This window comes from Pyrus communis, chromosome 3, assembly GCF_963583255.1.
Source record: "Pyrus communis chromosome 3, drPyrComm1.1, whole genome shotgun sequence".
Taxonomy (NCBI): Eukaryota; Viridiplantae; Streptophyta; class Magnoliopsida; order Rosales; family Rosaceae; genus Pyrus; species Pyrus communis.
This window is the reverse complement of record NC_084805.1, coordinates 5290866-5309440: the sequence shown is the minus strand read 5'-3', so window position 1 is coordinate 5309440 and position 18575 is coordinate 5290866. Positions and strand designations below refer to the sequence as shown.

General features: G+C 34.7%; 1 protein-coding gene across 1 annotated transcript; it reads left to right on the top strand.

Moving 5' to 3' along the window:
• Positions 1-4206: 4206 nt before the first annotated feature.
• Positions 4207-11969, top strand: LOC137728750 (squalene synthase 2-like). Its single transcript, XM_068467507.1, has 14 exons — positions 4207-4591; positions 4954-4996; positions 5209-5298; positions 6509-6584; positions 7682-7751; positions 8404-8547; positions 8652-8756; positions 8946-9092; positions 9673-9748; positions 10305-10393; positions 11134-11225; positions 11324-11363; positions 11462-11528; positions 11609-11969. The coding sequence occupies exons 1-13, from the start codon at positions 4397-4399 to the stop codon at positions 11525-11527; spliced, it is 1233 nt and encodes a 410-aa protein (XP_068323608.1). The 5' UTR covers positions 4207-4396; the 3' UTR covers position 11528; positions 11609-11969.
• Positions 11970-18575: the final 6606 nt, after the last annotated feature.

Here is an 18575-nt window from a genome sequence, read left to right as displayed (position 1 = left end):
GTAGCAATGTAGTCTTCTAGGTTATGTAATCGTCCTAATGAATTTGTAGAGTTTTATTCTGTTTCAATTAATAAAGTATTATTCGCGAACTGATGTTCCATTTCTTCGTTCGCGTGTACTCTGATTTTCAAGTCCTTTTGATGCCAAGGGAATTAGAATTGCTTTCTGAGTTCTTTTGCATTAAAATTTTTTACCCTAGGGAGAAGGGGATGGCTAAATTGTAATGGCCAAGTTCAAGGTTGAAATGATTATACAAAAAAAAAGGGTTATTATACAAAATGGTCATTGAGATTTGCATGATCAATAGAAATGGTCCCTGAGATTGTCCACCATCCATGATTTTGGCTCTTCCGTTAAAAACGATTTTGGGCAATTTTCAAAGCTTTGTAACTCAATCGTTTCTTAACCAAATTCGACCCATAATATATCAAAATGAAGATAGGAAAGTGTAGAATAAGGTTATTCTTATTTGGAAGCCCAATGGTTGCCAGAGATGGTCGGAAAATAGCGTGAAAGGTGACTGGTCTCCTAGAAAACTGGAAAACTCGCCGGAAACTGGGTAAATTTTAAACGTTCATAACTTCTTCAATACTCAACCAAATCGAATGATTCAAAAACGAAAATAATACTTCTTGACAAGACGAAGAGAATGGTACCTTTTTCGAAGGCTAACTCGCCGTGGTTTGGTCGGACAACGGCTCGAAATTGGCTAACCATTTTCGAGTTAGCCACTTTCGAGCAGTTTTCCGGCCAAACCACGGCGAGTTAGCAGTAAAGAAAGTACCATGCTCTTTGTCTCATAGAGAAGTATGATTTTCATTTTTGAATCACTTGATTTCGTTGAGTATTGAAGAAGTTATGAACGTTTAAAGTTTACCCAATTTCCGGCGAGTTTTCCAGTTTTCCCGCGGACTAGTCACTTTTCAGGCTATTTTCCGGCCATCTCCGGCAATCATTGGGCTTCCAAATAGATATAATCTTATTCTACACTTTCTTATCTTCATTTTGATATATTATGGGTTGAATTTGGTTAAGAATCGATTGAGTTACGAAGCTTTGAAAATTGCCCAAAGAGTTTTTAACGAAAGGACCAAAATCATGGATGGTGGACAATCTCAGAGACCATTTCTATTGATTTTTCAATCTCAGGGACCATTTCTATTGATCATGCAAATCTCAGGGACTATTTTGTAATAACCCAAAAAAAAAAAAGGAAATAAATTTAGAGTCTGTTTAACAACTATCTTGTTTTTAAATCTTTATATACTTTTAAATTTCAAAAAGTTAAAAATAAAATAATTATCAACCGAAAATTTCACCATTTTTTATTTTTTTTTAAATACATATCATATTATTTACACTAATGGCTAGGGAGTGAGTGTCATAATAATTTGATTCGAAATTGATTTTAGTGAGAAACAAACCTAGATCTCTCATTTACAAATAAAGATAAATATCACTAAACTATAATACTAAGTGACAACCGAACTCTTCACTAAAACTAATCCAATTTCACACTTAGCATGATATATGCCTAACCCAAGCAACCCCTTAAAGTTGACATTAAAAAATTTCAACATAAGTGTTCAAATTTTTTGGAAGTCCACACTTCGGTGGTTCGCATTTGGCATATCCACTCCCCTAGTCAAACAAATGAGGCCCCAGGCTCACCCAAAATGAAAAAAAAAAAAAAAAAAATATATATATATATATATATATATATATATATATATAAAATTGTTTATTGCCCGATGAATACTGTAAAAGAGAATTAACTCCCACCAATTAAAACTCACCCTTCAGTCCCTTTCATTGGAGAGAGGATTGGGATCTCTGTGTGAAGATTTCAAAGATCTTGCAATCACATTCGTTCATCGTATATTGTATGGTGAAAAATCATTGTAAATTTTTTTATTTAAAATCGAATATAAACAATACATAATGAAAATTGACCGCACGATATACGATGAACATATATGATTGGAGGATCTCCAAGATCTTCACAAAGAGGATCTGGAGAGGATCCTCATTCCTTTCATTGCTCTCCAAATTATTATTTACACTTTCTTTTATACTAGTACGCAAGATACAATTTTTGTCGAGTGATGCTAGAGATTCTAAATCTCTAAATCATTGTTTGTAGACAATATTACGTAGCGTTGATGATTAGGCTCGTTTTTCAAATCATTAAAAAAAAATTCAATCATTAATCACCACATTATGTGGTCTACAAAAAATACTTTAAATGTTTGGTCTCTCTATCAGTTTTCTTTATAATTACACGCTCTATGTGTGGCTTACAAAATTTATATTATTTTTAATATTTTACCATATTTCCACATACTCAATAATTTCTTAGGTATCAATGATAACAATTTGCGTAATATGAGGAAGAAAGGGTAAAATACAGAAGGTTATTCGTTTCGAGTGTTTGTGCTTGTTGTCTAGCCTATGCGTTACTTCATTAAAAATAGAAAAACTTTTTTTAACTGTAGAAAATTGAACAATCGCAAAATCAACACATACACCAAATAGAATCACTAAAAAATAATGCTTACATTCCTTTTTTGAGGTATGAGCTCATTTGCTCGAAGAGAAATACAAGTATTATTCAACTATTTATTAAATAATATCATTTGTTAAAAAAAAAAAATCAAAAGACGAAACAATTAAGACACTGAAAAATAAACAATCCTTTATTTGCTGTAAACAAATATGATAAGAGTTGTACAAATATGACTGAACATTGACAAAACCGAACCTAAAAATATAAACAAATCAAATTTGATGGTTACGTGGAAAGTGACTTAAGGAATTAGAAAATAAAATACCTAATGAAACGGGTGAGCCCTAAATAATAACCTGCATTTCGTGTTTGGCATGTTTGAAATGACCTCACCTTCTATACCTAAATTCTATAAAAAATTAAGAATAATGCTTTTCCCACTTATTTTTTTACTTTATACACATTTTCTGTCAATTTTTGTTCTTTAATAATTTCCAGTTCATTCGATTTAATAATAAAGAATAAAAGATGTGTGGAAAAAGTAAGAAAAATGCGTAGAAAGTATAAATATGTGAAAACTAAGAATCTATTTAGTATTGAACTTGAATTCAATTTTTTAACTCAGATTCAAGTTAAAAATTATTATTTGACAAAACTGTTTTTCAGAAATTAAACTCAAGCCAACTTGAAAAAATAGCTTATAAATTAGAAACACAAAATGTCAGTTTGTAAAATTTTCAAATCAATTCACTCTCCACTTTCTCTCTCTTATCCTATCCCTCATCACTTTTTTATCTCTCTCCCGCTCTCCTGTCTCCTCTCTCTTCTCTCTCCCATCCACCATCCTTTTTTTATCTCCAGCTCCACCAGGAGTTGATTTTAATTTTTAATTGTGAATACTTTGAAAGATAATCTTACAATTTTATATGAAATAAGTTTTTGAATCTTATTAAAAGTTGTTCTCAAGAAATAGTCTTAAGAAAATTTTAGAAAAGGATAAATTCTTTTGAGTAGAATACCAAACAGACAGTTTGTTTTTTCTTTTTAGATAACAATGGATTGCTTGATACTTTACTTGAATTCAATTTTTTTAATTTTTAAGTTTTAGATCTTAAAAACTTGTTTGGTAAGATTATTTTTAAAAACTGAACTCAATATTAACTTAAGAAAATAATTGATTTTCTAAATTACCACAAGTGAGTTTCAAAAAATTTTAAACTTAAAGCCCATTTTTTTTCCATCTCCTCCTCTCTCACTCTCTCTCTTTTTTCTTCTTTCTCTCTCCTCATCTCTCTCTTTCCGATTTTCTCTTTTAGTGTTTCTTTTCTCATATCTTCTCTTTATAACCCTTATACGACCACATCTCTGTGAATTTTTTTTTTCAATTTAAATTTAAAATAATTTTAAATTTTATACTAAATAAGTTTTTGAGTTAAAAAAAAAAAATTTCAAGTTATATTCTTAAGAAATATTTTGAGAGACGATGCAAATTTTTTAGAGTAGAAAGTTGTCTCTTTGTTTTTACAGCACAAGCTTTCAAAGAAAAGAAAAAGAAAAATAATAAATAATACAAGTAGAAACAAACAAGAAAAAGAATAAGACGGCGACACACGGAGTGAGCTGCAAGTAAAAACAAACAAGAAAATTAATAAGACGGTGACACACGGAGTGACCGACCCGCTTTTGGCTCCAAATCCTATTTCTTTAAGAACTTCTAAAAGTTAAGGACGCCAGCTTGGACCAAGCCTCCTGTCACCAGACCCTTACAACTACAAAAACACACTTCCGAAAATATCATCGAATTAAAATTCCCACCTTCCAAATCCAACCTCTCTTCGTCGGATTCCAAATTCTGTGATTTGGGTTTTGGTCTCGTGTCCAGATCGAAAAATGGGTGCCTTGTCGACCATGATCAAACACCCCGACGACATTTACCCGCTTCTGAAGCTCAAAATTGCATCGAGGCACGTCGAGAAGCAGATCCCGGCAGAGCCCCATTGGGCTTTCTGCTACACCATGCTCCAGAAGGTCTCTCGTAGTTTCGCTCTCGTTATTCAACAGCTCGGTACAGAGCTCCGCAACGCTGTAAGTTAATATAATATTATATACACATATATGCATATATATATATATGTATATGTACGGAAGTGTTAGTTTCTGTATCTGATTTTATTTTTGTTTTTTGTTTTTCCAAGTGGTGATTTCTGGGTTTTGAGGAATTTTCTTGGTTATGGCCTTGACTGTTGATTAGATATATTGTTCTTAGTAGAATTGAAAATTTTATTAGTGTTCTTATTCTCGATTTTTACTGAAGGATGATGATAATGGTTCACATAAGAGTTTTATTGCTTACGAGAAAAAAAGGGAGGCCTTTTTTTTCGTTGACTTTCCATCTTTTGTTCGTTTTGTTGAGATTTTCTAATGTTTGACTTTTTGCGGTTTTGCAGATCTGTATATTTTATCTGGTTCTTAGAGCTCTAGACACTGTCGGTGTGTTTCTATTATCTTTAGTTCTTGTCTTCCTATTTACTTTCCCATCAATTGTACATGCCTCTTGTAGTCTTGTTCCTGTGGATTACCTGCGTGATTGTTACAAGTGACACAATATTGTAATCTAACTTTTTCTTCAGTGTGGCACTTATGATGCTAATTTATTAACTCACCGTTTCATTGATATAATTTGTTCTGGTGGACATGTACAGAGGATGATACAAGCATTGCAACGGACGTCAAAGTCCCTATCTTGTTAGCATTTCATGAGCACATATATCATCCCGAGTGGCATTTTGCATGTGAGTGGTTTAGCATTCCAAAACTACATTCTGAATGTTTGCTGTTGTCCTGTATCCTACGGAAGAGATTAAGATATATAACTTATTGTGCTGCCAATATCCTGTTTTAATAAATTCCATACACACACACACACACACAGAGCACATATACATGTATATATTTAATTATCTATATATAACATAGCGCATTTGTGGAATTTTATCTTATCAAGGACTTGATATTCAGCCCTTTGATCATTTGGAGGGTTAACATGCACAGGGGTCCTAATAAAATGCAAATTATTGCACTAGAATACCCATATTTGATATAATAAGTAACAGCCAAGAATGGGGTTGTAATAAGAGTTTATTAGCTTATACTTATATACGTAGAAATGAATATAGGAGTGCATATGCATATAGATATGCCATCGAGAAATTCTTAGTAACTTGTAGCATCTCCAGGAGAAACTCTAATTTTTTTTTTAAACTAGCAAGTGAACAGGGTCAAAAAAGTATTTTAGCTATTCAGTTTAACTTTTCAACTCCAACAACACTCTCTAGTAACAAACTTTGAATATTTTATTGTTAACGTTTCAAACCCAACCCACCCATTTTCTAAAACAACCTTCTCTCTCTTCCTTTTCTCCTTGCTCAAGGGTCCACCCTTGAGTTTTATTATTTTTAATATTTAGCAAGTGAATAGTTGCGCTATAAATTTAAAGTGTGACCGTTCATTTTGCTATAATAGACTCTTTTACAGCATCTCTTGGAGATGAATTTTTTGAGTTTGGCTTTTTAAAACAGAGTTTTGGTTGTTTTACAACATCTTGATTGTTTACAGCATCTCTTGGAGATGCTCACACTCATATTAGTCTACACCCTCATCATAGTATTGTGAACCTTATAAAATTTGTGATCTGCTTGACTTTATGGCAATAGTTCGAACAGTAACCAGAAAAAATCAGACTAATTTCTTTACTTGCCTCTTACGAAAGGCTATTCTTTCGATGCTGTCGTTGCCAGTTGACATTCAATGCATTATAAAACGTGTCTCATGTTCTTGTTATAAAAAATGATTCATACATACATATATATAATAATAAAGATGAACATAGGGAAAGGGTATGTTTGTTGTTGATCCTTGGTAGGTATAATACATGCACACTCTCACGTTACTATGTTGATGAGACTTGTCTGCTTGCTCAATTACCTTCGTCCTTGTCTTTAGGTGGTACAAATAACTACAAAGTTCTCATGGACGAGTTCCATCATGTTTCAACTGCTTTTTTGGAACTCGGGAAAGGGTAATTTCTTATCCTTGTATATTTCATTGCTCAATTATTTGAAAGATCTTTTCTGTTCATTCATAATAATTTATGGTGCAGCTTCTCTATCAATGGACTGATTGGAAATCTAGTTTTTGGTTCTTTCTCTTAGTCATTTCATACTTGTTACTGTTATGAGGGTTCATCCAAAAGGAACGCCACTCAGTTATTACATGTAGCTTATAAACAATTCATAGGTGATAAGCATGGTTGATGAATTTGATGGTTCATACCAGTTACTGCTAAGTGCTAACACACCCGCAGGAACATATGCAGAGACTTACCCCACACACACATACAAATCCTAGTCATGAATTATATTTATCTAGTGAATGTAAAAACTGATTTCAGACGTCGAGCTTTAAACACTTTCAACAGATATAAGCATCAATTTTCCCATTCTATTGAAGATTCTTACATAGGATTCTTGAAATTTGTTCTACTCTATGGATTTCATGACGTTGATATTGACTGAATTCTCTTGCATGTTCCAGCACAAAATCCTTGTCCTTCCTTTATGATGTCTGGAGAGTTTCCCAAGAAATTCAACTAAGTAATGCGTCTGCGCTTCTGTTAATAATGATAGCTCCACATCCTAGTGTTCTTGGTGATTATAAGAGAAAGTGCATGGGACAAAAATTTCCCCAACATTTTGGCTATATGCATGAAAACTTTGACCAAATTACTTAGCATAAGACATCTGATCATTTAGGGCAGTGTCTTTTTCTAATATGTCAATCATGTAGTACATGATTGATAACTGGGTAATTCTGGTGCTTCATATATTTTTTTAATTAAAACACCTAAAATGAGTGGTGATGTCCAACCCAACTGACTGTTGGATAATCCAGGTTCTTGGAGTAAGTTTTGCCCTTGGAAAATTATGTTAATTCTTGTTCTTTTCAATGAGTGCATGCTTTGCGGTTGGCTTGTTGGAATTGTTTCTTTAAAACATTCTTCATCTTCATGTTGTAACGACTCTCTGCATACACTTCTTTTCTTTTATGGAATATTCATATATGATTGGAAGTTTCATTGTACAATATTTAGATAAGCGATTGGTTGTAATCTTGCAGTTATCAGGAGGCAATTGAGGATATTACCAAAAGAATGGGTGCAGGAATGAAAAATTTTATCTTGAAGGAGGTTTGTGATGCATGATATATGTTGTAGGAAGAAAGAGTGGATATGCTCTATTGTTTCATGTTTCTCATGCTTCAATTAAAATAAACTCCTTTCAAAACCTTTCTGACATTGTTTGCATTGTTTATTGACATATATTTATGATAGTTGTGAAATATATTCCAATTTTTTCACATATTCACAAATATGTATATAATCATTTTGATCTGTAAATGCTATTATGGATGTTTGTGGATGTGTAGTTATTTTGAATGCTAATTGAAAGAAAATAAAGACTAAAAGTACATCAACCATAGAAAGAATTTTGGCATCTGTTTTAAACTAGGATTTTCTTAAGTAATTTAAAAGTTAAAAGCTTAAAACTATAGAAAAAAAGATGTTCTGCAGTCAACTGGTTTCCACAATTTATAAGTGTCTACGGACCATAATTTGTGCATATAAGCAGGCACATTAGCTTACTTAATGTTTTTACACTATGGGAAATCAGATTCTGCAACGAAGTTGTTAAGCATAAATAAAATTTGAATTATTCTTCATTGGATGATTTCCATTTACAATATTCCAAGTCTTATTATCAGTGTACGTTTTGCACTACGTGCAGAAAGGAGAGATGTATTTCTTATGCGACTTGGATGTATTTTGCCTCATCTTGCAGGTAGAAACCATTGATGACTACGATGAATACTGCCACTATGTGGCAGGACTTGTTGGTTTAGGTTTGTCCAAGCTCTTCCATGCTTCTGGAAAGGAAGATTTGGCCTCAGACTCTCTTTCAAATTCGATGGGCTTATTTCTTCAGGTTTAACAATAATATTAAAGCTAGAAATGCTATCTGTTCTCAGTATCAAATGTTATTCATGGCTTGATTCTGATTCTACAATGTCTGGATCTGATAAACAACAGAAGACAAACATCATTCGGGATTATTTGGAGGATATTAATGAGATACCAAAGTCACGCATGTTTTGGCCACGTCAAATCTGGAGTAAATATGTCGATAAACTTGAGGTGCTTCTTCTTTACTTGTATAATTGTAACAGCTTCCTATGCTATTCCTACCAGTTCACCTTTTTAGTCACTTATTTTCTTTCTAGTCTAGTGGAAACCTATGGAAGTGGGGTGGTGATGTAAGGATTTATGCATCACCACACAGTTGGAATTTTTGTCTGAATAAAATTTTTTGATATTGCAACACAGGACTTGAAATATGAGAAAAACTCAGAGAAGGCAGTGCAATGCTTGAACGACATGGTAACTAATGCTTTGATACATATGGAAGATTGCTTGAAGTACATGGCTGCATTAAGAGATCCTGCTATATTCAAGTTTTGTGCCATCCCTCAGGTAGATTATTCCTCACCTTTATCACAAAAGTTAGTCTTTTGTGGTGTGTGTCATAATCTGACATGTGTATGTTACAGATTTATAGAACAAATAAAAACATTATTAGGATGAATTGAGTGATTTTAACAGTATTTTCAAATGTATTATGGTGTAATCTTGATATTCATTCCCATAAGAGAAGTTTACACTGTTAGACCATCAGGATTGATTAGTTGCTTCCAAAATGACCCTCTTGTCCCATGTACAAGTCATAAGAGATCCTTTTGACTTGAAACTTGATTGGAAGTTGGACCAGTGGAATGAAATTGATCCAAGTGCTTCCAAAATGTCTTGGCTCAACAGTATTTCTGGATGTGCTTTTGTTTCCTCCTTGGTGGTCTAGATCTGGATTGTTTTTATTTTCAAACCTTTGGAATTCCCATTGGAACTGTTCATTTGATCAGGAACTCTTCAGATTGCGTTTCTCTTTCCCTTTCAGCAAAATTCAATATAACGTTTTGTGACTTCATAGTCTGCTGTTTAATTATTCAATCAAGATCATCTTCATGTAATCTCATTTGATTTGTGCTGCCTTTACTAGATCATGGCAATTGGCACCCTAGCATTGTGCTACAACAACATTGAGGTCTTCAGAGGTGTAGTCAAAATGAGGAGAGGTAAGATTTTAATCTATGAACACGGTATTCCTTTCAGTTATAACTGACACATTTTGATATAATCAAAACAAAAATAATTGCATCTTGTATTTAATAAAGAATAGCTTTGTCAAAAACGGTGGTATGCATGTGCCGTGAGATGGTCATTTGGTAGATACTTCTATAAGAATTCCACAAATCCTAGCAACATTGTTTTCTTAGTATAGTGATTTTATCTGAGATTTTGGAAGCTTGCGCTGTTGGAGACTACTCTATAGACTAGCACATTTTAGTAACTACAAGTACTTTTATATATTTACTAGGGAAATGCTCTATGAAATCACATCATGATAAAAATTATTTGTTAGAAAAATGAAAGTACTGCGACTACTGGTTGATTATTGCCTTCCACCTCTGAACCCTTCATGCACTACTGGTTAATTATTTGAATTCCTCTCTCATTCTATTGGGGTTTGCGATGGTTTGGATAGAATACTTGTCATGTTGTGTGGTTTTGGTCACATGATTTGTCATAACTCTTTACTGAAAGTATTCAATTCTTTGCTGTATTTTCTAGGTCTTACAGCAAAAGTTATTGACCGAACAAAATCAATGGATGATGTCTATGGTGCTTTCTTTGATTTTGCTTCCGTTATAAAGTCCAAGGTAAGATGCTTCACGAAACTAGATATGTATTATCTCGTAGCAAGATAGCTTTACTGCATACTAAACTTAGGTGAGAGTTGGGTTTGATGAACCCAACCAACCCAGATTTGGCGAGTTGTGGACGACCTGGGAATTTGATAAGTTGAGTAAACATCTTTATACATATATCTTTAGGGGTACTGTTATTGGCACTCGAAAAATGTCATTGTGCACTCCAAGCTTTCTTTATTTAGAAAGAAAAATACAAGTATGAGGACTGCCCAATGAGTTTTTTGGAGTGCCAATGACAGCACTCATCTTTAACCTGAATTAAAAGTCAAGCAAACACAGTAAATAATTTTTAACCCAAGCAGGCCTAGGAATTATGATATGAATGTATTTTATTGGAAATGTTCTCTTGTCAGACTATCTTGTGTAGACTATGAATCTGGACCATTGATCTGGTTGGCTGAATGTCTTGTCCATATCAGGTCTGACAATATAAACTCTCTCTAGCAAGTAGCAACAGAAGTCTGGCAGGGGAACATTATCCGTAGTTTGTGTGTGTGTGTGTGTGTGTATTCCTATCAACTCTATAAATTGGGTAAATATGAGTAGACTTCTAGCCCGCCTAAACTGACTATTTGCACTTTTAGAATAAACTCTTTTGGATGCGCCAATTTGTCTAGTTTTCCCAGTATGGATTTATCTATGGTTTTATAAACCAATCAGATTCATTAAAGATTTAATATTGGCTGCAGGTTGACAAGAATGATCCTCATGCCACAAAAACATTGAGCAGAGTGGAAGCGGTACAGAAATTATGTAGAGACTCTGGAGCTTTGAGCAAAAGGTATGCATTTCATAGTTTCTAGCTCTTCTTCCTGAATATTGAGCATTCATATTTAGTTATTTACTGATTATCTGACAAGTATCTATGGACCACACCAGGAAATCTTACATCATCAACAACGAACAAAATTCAACTCTGGTGAGTTTCATCTTAGATGGAAAAAAAAAAAAAAAAAACTCAGAAAACTAGAATCATTGCAGAATACACATACTGATTAGTCTACATTCTGAATGCAGATTGTGGCGTTGTTTATTATATTGGCGATCGTTTACGCTTATCTCTCTGCTAGCCCAAGAATTTAATGTAAGTGTCGTCGAGTTGATCAATCCATAACTGATTTCATAGTCTTAATTTCGTACACCAATTTTCTTCTTGTTGTGCAGGGTTTACATTTCTTATATATTCTTCAACATAAATGGCTGGTTACAAAAGTACGTGCCTCGTTGACTATATTAGTTTCTTGTATTTGTATGCAATAACGGAACTGCTGCTGCTGCCGTTATGTACTCAGTATGAAGTTGCCCTAAATTATTGCCGTTGCTTTCGACGCCGTTTAGCATAGTTACCGTTGCCAAACAATTGAGTCTGTGTTTTTTTTTTTCTCTGGAGTTCATATGTGATTGTTCTACTTAAGAAAAGAGTACCTTGTTTATATGAAAGTAATGTAGTATTTTATGCGTGCATACAATAATGGCAATGCTTATATGGTATTCTGTCTGATTTGTCCGAAATTAAATCCATAGATATATACCTAGTAATTTCTTGCACGACTCGTTAACTTGACATGAAATGACACAAAATAACTATGATGTAGAAGCAACCTTTATATCTCATGGAGGCTTTTAAGGCCAACACCACATCGAACTTTAACCATCTAAATCATCTATTTTGTAAGTTGCACCTTGTAGATCAACCTTGCAAAATATTAACCAAATCGGAAATATTTGAGGCATCTAATTGAGTATAAAGAAATCGACGAGCATTTTATTCTAAGAAAACATTGAAATTTCATCGTGATAATTAAATAGACAAATAGTTTCAGATTGAATTGAATTTTTGCAAGGATGATCTATGAATCGAGATATACAAAATAGACGGTTTAGATCGTTAAAATACGGTGTGAAGTGAATCCCACAACTAATCCCCATGTTTTGAATAAAATGGAAATTCCTTCCCTAAAGGGCATGTATCTCTAATTACCTATTAATATGTATCCAGCCCTTATCCATCTATATAGATATATATTTCATTACCTGTTAATATGTATGCAACATTCAATTTCACAATATAAACTGAAACCAAAAAGAGATAGAGCAGTAAATTCAATAGTGGGTAAAAAGGATTGTAAACAGTTGACCGCATGTATTTTATGTGGGTGTAATTGGCACAAAACGAACAAGTGAGTCGGATGCTTTTTAACAACATCCACCCACACCCTCATTGCAAGTGGTCCAATTGGCACAAAACGAACAAAAGCGTTCAGATCACTTACGACCACCAACCTTCACCATTCACTTCTCCAGAACCCATCCAATGAAGCAATATGCACTTTTTATTTGAATTTGAGGACTATACGGAAAAATAAGAAAGCATTAATCTAAGTTACTACCAAATTAATTCACATATGCAAGACAATAAGTATAGCTCAAATTAGTTGCAAAAGAAACATGAAGGAACAATGTAAAAATTGAAACTTGCCACTAAAGTACGTGTGTGTCTCAGGAACTGCAACCAACGAGTTAGGCCATCTCCAACCGAATGGTGTAAAGGGCCAGAGGGTCGAAAATAGCCTGAAAACCGTCTCCAACCGAGGGTTAAGCCAGAGCCAGAGGGCTCATGGAATTTGAGAGGGTTCCACGGAATTTGAAAGGGCCAAAGGGCTGGAGGGCTGGATGCATGCAACCAGCCAACCAGCCCGGGGCTGGCCAAAAAAAACATTAAGCCTATCGGTTATAACCGACATGAATGCTTAAGCTAAAATTCAAATGCAACGGCTAGCTAACGTCAGCTAGCTGTTGCATTAAAATTTTTTTTTTATGCAGTTTTATTATTATTTTTTATTGTACAAAATTTTTCCTATAAATTCTTTTTTTATTTTTAAATTCTATTTTTTTCCTATGACTTTTATTTTACAAAATTTGTTTCATATTTTTTTTAAATTCCATTTTTTCCTATAACTTCTATTTCACAAAATTTATTTCATTTTATTTAAATTTTTTTTTTTCCTATAACTTCTATTTCACAAAATTTGTTTCATATTTTTTTTAAATTATATTTTTTTTCCTATAACTTCCTAAGCCATTATACAACATTAAATTAAATTAAGTAACATGAAACATCATTAAACAATATGAAACAACATTAAATAACATTAACCAACATACAAATTATACAACATAAAAAAAAACATTTAACAACATGAAACTTAAGCAACATTTTAAAAAACATTTAACAACATAAAACTTAAACGCCTACTTCATGCTTCTTTTGGCCCAAAGATGTGCAACACGATCCTATTGTAGGTACTTGTTTGTGGCACGAGAACGTATCATTCTATAGTGCCTCATGTACTCATTTATAGAGATACTACAAGTTCTTAGATTGAAAGGCAAATTAGCCCCATCATATATTTTTGCACGAGCGCTTTTTGACCTATTTGGATCTTCTTGGTCGTCATCGGACTCTCCATCAATATACCCATCTCGCTCATCCTCCACTATCATATTGTGTAATATGATGCAAGACATCATGATGGAGTCCAAATTTTCTCGACTCCACCCTCTTGCCGATTCGCTGATGATCTTCCACTGTGCTTGTAGAATACCGAAAGCTCTTTCAACATCTTTGCGGTATGCCTTTTGGTGTATGGTAAACAACTTTTCTGCGTCATTCCTAGGGTTTGGAATTGCTTGGACAAGTATCGCCCATCTTGGGTAGATTCCATCTGCCAAGTAATACCCCATATTGCATTGACGGCTGTTGATGCAAGTTGAGGTGCTTTACCTTCCGTCGAGTTGTTGAAGAGGGGTGAACGCCCAAGAACTGTAATGTCATTTTGGGATCTAGGGACTCCAAAGAAAGCATGCCAGATCCACATGTCATATGAGGCAACCGCCTCTAACACAACAATTAGCTTTCTCAACCTTCCACTAAAGCCTCATTGCCATCCGGTAAGACAGTTTTTCCAATCCCAATGCATGCAATCTAATGACCCTATCATGCTTGGAAACCCACGGTCTTTAGCTTTGCGAATGAGCCGATTCAAATCTTCTTGATTTGGCTCACGGAGGTGCTCGTCTTTATAAATCTGAACAATTGTGTCACATAATTGTTCAAGAGTATCAAGGCATGTAGACTCAGACATACCATGGGTTTCATCCACCGAATCAGCTGGGGAGTCATAGGCCTTCATTCGGAGTGCAACAATAACCTTCTGATGAGGTGAGAAACTAGGGAGGCCTGCTCTGTCCCGCTTCTGTGGAAAGTATGAATTGACTTGCTAAACATTATGAAGTAAACGCTCAAAGACATGACGCCTCATCCGGAAGCGATGTCTGAAATCCTCTTATGTGTACACCGAGTTGGGCTTGAAGTAGTTGTTCATCAGATTGCCATGCGTCATCGCTTTGTTTCGTGGTTTGTAAGAGCGACCAGCGACAGAGCCACCCCATTGAGGTTGTTCCTCAGTTGGCTAACACACCATGGCTGCAGCCATGGCTGCTGCTTTGTTTTGTTTGTTGCGCCTTACTTGAACTTCTTCATTAGACTCCTCATCTTCTCGTCTCATTTGCGCCCATTTTGCTTCCAATTTGGAATTGGATGAGGACCCTAGTTGGAATCCGAAGAGGATCTAAAGTTGGAATTCATTGCAAACTTGAATTGAAAGAGATTGAATTCAAAATTGTGTGAATTATAACTCAATATCCACCTTATTTATAGCAAAAAAAAAAAAATTCAAATCCAACGGCTAGCTGATGTCAGCATGATGTCATCTACCAACGGCTAGCTGATGTCACTTAGCTGTTGGATTTGAATTTAAATTTTAGTTTTTAAATAATAAATTATGTTTGGCCCTTTGACCCTTGGTTGGAAACAGTTTTTTGTGACAAGGCTAACACAAGCCCTATGGCCCTCAGTTGGAGACGGAGGCAAATATGGCCCTGTACTGTTCATTAAAATATTAATATCTTAGAGGGCCAGAGGGTTGAAACGAGCCCTCTGGCCAACCCTCGGTTGGAGATGGCCCTACAAGACGCCTAAAAAAGTTTCTACTTTTGAGGATATAAAGGTCTTTATGTAGAACGTAATGGCTAAATGAATATTTACTGCAAATGTGAGGCATTCATGCACCCTCAGGCATTAATGGCTTCCAAATTTCCAATCCACCCACTATTGAATTCTTTATCAAACATCTATGTCCCATTAACGTAGGGTGGGTTCAGTTCCTTTCAGTTTGTTATTTTACCGAAATTGAAAATCGAACGAAAGTTACTATTCAGTTCAATTCGGTTTTTCTTTCGCTTTGTTTCGGTTCAGTTTTGATGGTTTGGTTCGATTTCAGTTCTGTTTGTACATACTAGCATATGGGCAAAGTGTGTGAGAAAATTTTTTATTTTTGTTTTTGAAATAGGAGAGAGGAAGAGAGTGATAGAGAATGTGAGAGTGGAATTTTTTTTTTAATTTGTTTAATTTTTAATTAGAGATATGTTAAGATTACATGTATGTAAGTTTTGAAAAAAAAAAGTAAAATTTGGCTGTGTGAAATTATATTTATACCTCATATTTCTTATTCATGTTCTATTTTAATTAGAGGGTTAAACTGATAATTTTATAATATTTTGGTTAACAATAAGTGTTTTATTAATTAGTAGAGTTTCGTAAAGATTTAATTAATAATGAGTGTTTTATTAATTAGTAGTTGTGTTAAGGTATTGGAGAAAATTAAAAATATTTAAAATTCATTTTGAGGTGGTTCTCATTCTCCAGGTGAAATCCCAAGATCAATGGTGCCACAAAGTGGCATATGAAGCAAATGCATTAATTATTCAAAAGAGCCCAACAAAACTCCAAGCAGCCCAATTCTGAAAACCCCAAAACCCTCCCGACTTAAATCCTCTGTTTTCATTTTTTTTTTTTTTGAGCGACTTGGATCTCTGAATCTGCGGCGTTGCCGCCATGGCCGACGCTCTCTCACCGGAACCCGAACTCTACTCACCACAACCGCACCAAAACACTCCAAACAGTCCAAGCAAACTGAACAGCCGCAAAAGAAAGTCCAACGACGACGGCAAAGCTCACCCCGTAGTGCCTCCCCAAGTTCAAAAACTCCTCAAACGAATTGTTTTGTCCCTGAGCAAGCCCTCCTATCTCCTCGGTGTTGGCTCCACGAGACCCTGAGCCGAGCACCGCGCCCGGCTCACCAAGCTCATGCAGAAGCTCGTCAAGCAGCGCAACTGGGTCGAAGCCAGTGGAGTCCTAAGCGTGTTGTTGGAAGGCAGCCAGAAAGAAAGGTCGCCGGCGAACAACCGGTTCAAGTATTGGGTAATGAGATTAAAGTTTGAAGCTTTCTAGGCTTTAATTGGTGTTTGAAATTGAATAGTAGTAAATTAGAAGAAACACTCTGATAATTATAAGTTTTATCGAAAAACACTTTGAAAGCCCAATTATAAAAAAAAGAAGAAAAAAATCCGTCATTTAGACCATCTCCAATGGTTGGGCTAAAAGTCAAATTTTTTAGCCCGAAAAATTTAGCTTTTAGCCCAAAAACAGCTTTTCTACTCCAACCGTTCTACCCTAAAATTTTAGCCCGGGATTATTAAAGAATAAACTTAGGCTATTTTTTTTGTTAAATTAAATTTTTAAAAAAAAATTTATATGTAGACTATCGTAAATTAATTTTATGAACATTTTAATCTAAAAAAATTTAAATTCCGATAAATATTGGGTAGAGTCCACCCCGATTTCTGGGCTAAATTTTGGGGGGAATTTGACATTGGTTTAACATTTAGCATTTAGCTCAAAATTTCCTCTTGAGTTGGAGTGGGTTTGGGGGAAAATTTTGGGGGGTAATTTGGCTTTTAGCCTACCATTAGAGTTGGTCTTATCCACTTGTCATGTTCTAATTGAGTTCTTAGGTATTGAATTTGAAGTGTTTTTATCAAGGGCGAAATAGCCCTTCGAATAATTTGATTGGATTTGAACTTGTTATGTAAGTAGGGAAATGTATACTTTTTTTTGTGTCCCTGCTATTTCATGCTCTATTTCTAGAATTTTATTTTCCTATGTCTGTGTTGTGTCTCTTTGCATCTCACGCCTGTAATTCATTTTCATGCAGTTTTTATATCCTTGATATTTGTTATAGGTGGACTTTCTCTGCCACTTTTATTTGGCTAAGTACAAACTTTAACAAACGAAAGACAAAATTGGCTTGTTGGATAGCAGAAATGAGTCTTCAACTTTCCGTATTAGTTTTGAATTACCTTTTCCTTTTTTTTTTATCTGACTTAGGCTGCAAATATGGCGGCTTTTAAGAGATACGATATGCAAGACGTCACCTAATCAATCATGTTTGTTTTTTTCCAGTCTCACGCAATTAAAGGAGTTTGGAAATGGACCACTGTTAATGATGATTGTAGGATTGGCATACCAGCAACTCTGGTATTCCAATCTTCCAAATGAAATGAAATGGAGGGAGTCCGACCAGTTTTACACTGCTAGGGAATCAAATGAACTACTTCCACACTCAGAGGGGCGTTATGCTGGTAATACTCACGAGGCTGGTACTGGCATTCAATGTGGTTCAGAGACCTCTGTAATGAATGATAAAGTATCATATATTGGTGCTGATGGTGGCATACATAGAGATATATCTATGGGGGTTGATGACATGGAGATAGAAAATTCTCAACCAAACTTTGGGACCCAAAGTTTTTATGCGGACCCTGATGAAGATACAGAAAATGAAAATGATGGTGAAATGCAGTATGCTCCCGTTTTTGATGCCCTTGGTGAGTAACTAGTTTCCTGCATTCTCCCAATTGATGTTATGTGTTAGGCTTTCAATCATTGAATTTCTTTCTTTGTATAAGGAAATATAAACATTGTCCCTTTTCTCATCCATATTCATGATGAAGAGTTTCTGTAAATGCAGTTGCTATAAAGGGGGAAGGTATAAGTTTTATAATCTAGTTCCAGCTGATTTAAATTAGCACAGTTCAAAATAGTAGATGCGTTGTTTAGTCTGTTAGTCTTGACTACAATTACCAGATACTGGTTGTAACCAGAATGCGTCGATTACTCAACATATTGTGTGTGCGTGTTTGTAGTATACATCTGTTACTTTTACTAAAA

Bases quoted from the DNA above. Each gene is read 5' to 3' on its own strand.
- LOC137728750 (XM_068467507.1), top strand. From the start codon at position 4,397: ATGGGTGCCTTGTCGACCATGATCAAACACCCCGACGACATTTACCCG. The intron at 5,299-6,508 runs GTGAGTGGTTTA...CCTTGTCTTTAG, and splicing joins TCCCGAGTGGCATTTTGCAT to GTGGTACAAATAACTACAAA. The intron at 9,749-10,304 runs GTAAGATTTTAA...TGTATTTTCTAG, and splicing joins TGTAGTCAAAATGAGGAGAG to GTCTTACAGCAAAAGTTATT.